At 47.1% G+C, this 2,427-nt stretch overlaps 1 protein-coding gene across 2 annotated transcripts; it reads left to right on the plus strand.

The window, feature by feature from the left end:
• Window positions 1–224: 224 nt before the first annotated feature.
• On the plus strand, window positions 225–2,168 carry UBB (ubiquitin B). Of its 2 annotated transcripts, none has more exons than XM_037068778.1 (2): window positions 225–322; window positions 1,399–2,168. In XM_037068778.1, exon 2 carries the CDS (start codon window positions 1,405–1,407, stop codon window positions 2,092–2,094), a length of 690 nt encoding a protein of 229 aa, XP_036924673.1. In that variant the 5' UTR covers window positions 225–322; window positions 1,399–1,404; the 3' UTR covers window positions 2,095–2,168. The 2 variants fall into 2 exon arrangements, with proteins under 2 accessions (XP_036924673.1, XP_036924672.1); XM_037068777.1 differs by lacking the exon at window positions 225–322 and adding an exon at window positions 363–404.
• The last annotated feature ends 259 nt before the right edge of the window (window positions 2,169–2,427 follow it).

Here is a 2,427-nt window from a genome sequence, read left to right on the forward strand (position 1 = left end):
AGTTTTTCCTAAAGGAGGAGAAGGATAGCCAGAAATAGAGGGTAGATGAATTTTTAGGATCCTTTCTTCCGGCTCTGAGGAATTTGGAGCCCGGTGGAAAGATCTAACTCATCTCAGGAGGTGGGGGCTGGCCGAACTACTTTCAGCGGCGCATGGACATGGCAGCTACGTAGAAGTGTTGAGTTACGCAACAGACGTTGCATAAATTTCAGTTCTGCCGAGCCGGAACTTTCAGAAGCGACTGGCGTTGTTAGAAGGTGGTGTTGTCTTGTTGAAGTGACTCGACGTGATTGCATTTTTTTTTTCTTTCAGCCGCTAGCAGGTACTGGTTCATAGCCTTCGAGTCTTGGAGAGGGGTACCGGGGGCCCCAAGTAAGATGGCACTAGCTAAGTCCTGTGGCTCGGTGGGTCTCAATCCTTTCACATAAAGGATTAAGGGGGGCGGCGGTAGGCGACGTGACGCACCGCGGGGAGTTTCCGGAAGAGTGCTTGTTTACGTGTAAGGAGCGGGGGCGTTTGGCGCGCGCGCCGAGACTAACAGACGCTTCACCGGTGGAGGTTCCGTCGTGTCTGTTTCAGGGGGGCAAGGCGGGAATAAGGTAATGCGTCTTGTAAAGATCTTTTAATTTGGAATCGCAACGTACAGAAAATGGCGCTCCCCACCTCCATTTAAACGAAAATGCTTAACTTTCCGTGCCCTGTGGGGTTTTCTTTTTTCATTATGCGTGCTGTTCCTAAGTTTTGGAGAAATTGTTACGGTCCGCAAAGTATCTGTACAGTGAAGAAACAAAGTTTTGACTGGTAAATTTACAAAACACATTTGATGTTTCAACCAATGTAAATTGAAGTCTTGATGAAAGAATTTAGTATTTGGCCCTGGCTGGTGTGGCTCTGTTGATTGTAGCGTTGTTCCCTACATCAAAGGGCTGGAGGTTGGATTCCTGGTCAGGGCACATAACTTGTGTTGGTTCCGACCCTGGGGCTCGTGTGGGAGACGACTGATGGATTTTTTTTCTTTATTTCTGAAACCAATGAACGTGGTTTTGTTTTGCTTTTTAAGATTTTATTTATTTTTAGAGGAGAGAGGAGAAAGAGAAACATTAATGTGTGATCGATCGCCTGTCACGCGCTCTTCCCAGGCGACCTGGTCTGCAACCAAGGCATGTGGCCTGACCAGAAATTCAAGTGGAGACCCTTTGGTTTGTAGGCTGGCACTCAAATCCCCTGAGCCACACCAGCCAGGGCAATGTGTTTTTAAGGAATTTTTTGTTAGTCTAGTAAAAATGAAGTCAGAGATACAGATAGTTTAAGGCATTTTGGAGAATTGATTGGATGTAAAAGTAATAAATGTGAAAGTCTTGAAATGACAGAGTAGGTTTTTTGCCTTTTGATCTCTAGGTCAAAATGCAGATCTTCGTGAAGACCCTGACCGGCAAGACCATCACCCTGGAGGTGGAGCCCAGTGACACCATTGAGAATGTGAAGGCCAAGATCCAGGATAAAGAAGGCATCCCTCCTGACCAGCAGAGGCTCATCTTTGCAGGCAAGCAGCTGGAAGATGGCCGCACTCTTTCTGACTACAATATCCAGAAAGAGTCCACCCTGCACCTGGTCCTGCGCTTGAGAGGTGGTATGCAGATCTTCGTGAAGACCCTGACCGGCAAGACCATCACCCTGGAGGTGGAGCCCAGTGACACCATTGAGAATGTGAAGGCCAAGATCCAGGATAAAGAAGGCATCCCCCCTGACCAGCAGAGGCTCATCTTTGCAGGCAAGCAGCTGGAAGATGGCCGCACTCTTTCTGACTACAATATCCAGAAAGAGTCCACCCTGCACCTGGTCCTGCGCTTGAGAGGTGGTATGCAGATCTTCGTGAAGACCCTGACCGGCAAGACCATCACCCTGGAGGTGGAGCCCAGTGACACCATTGAGAATGTGAAGGCCAAGATCCAGGATAAAGAAGGCATCCCCCCTGACCAGCAGAGGCTCATCTTTGCAGGCAAGCAGCTGGAAGATGGCCGCACTCTTTCTGACTACAACATCCAGAAAGAGTCTACCCTGCACCTGGTCCTCCGTCTAAGGGGTGGCTGTTAATTCTTCAGTTTTGGCATTCACAGTGCCCAGTGATGGCCACTATTCTGCATTCTAGCCTTTTTTTTTTTTTTTTTTTCAGTTTAGTAATAGCTGAATCTATTCAAAGTGTTAATAAAGGTTTCATTGCATGGTAGCAACTTGGTGTCTGTTATGAAATCACGTGATGTGGGAAAGGGGTTCAAGGAAGGGCTTTAATTTTGAGATTGTTAATGTGACAGAAATTAAGTCTTTAGACTTTGGTGAACATTGAGTATACCAAGATACGGGGACTTTGTCTAAGTCTTATAATCACCAGTTTAGTGTTGTGCTTTTCTTGCTTGCTCTAGTGCAAGT

This window comes from Sturnira hondurensis, unplaced genomic scaffold (assembly GCF_014824575.4).
Source record: "Sturnira hondurensis isolate 20B ecotype Veracruz unplaced genomic scaffold, ASM1482457v3 Scaffold0018097, whole genome shotgun sequence".
Taxonomy (NCBI): domain Eukaryota; kingdom Metazoa; phylum Chordata; class Mammalia; order Chiroptera; family Phyllostomidae; genus Sturnira; species Sturnira hondurensis.

Bases quoted from the DNA above. Each gene is read 5' to 3' on its own strand.
- UBB (XM_037068777.1), top strand. From the start codon at position 378: ATGGCACTAGCTAAGTCCTGTGGCTCG. The intron at 405-1,398 runs GTGGGTCTCAAT...TTTGATCTCTAG, and splicing joins TAGCTAAGTCCTGTGGCTCG to GTCAAAATGCAGATCTTCGT.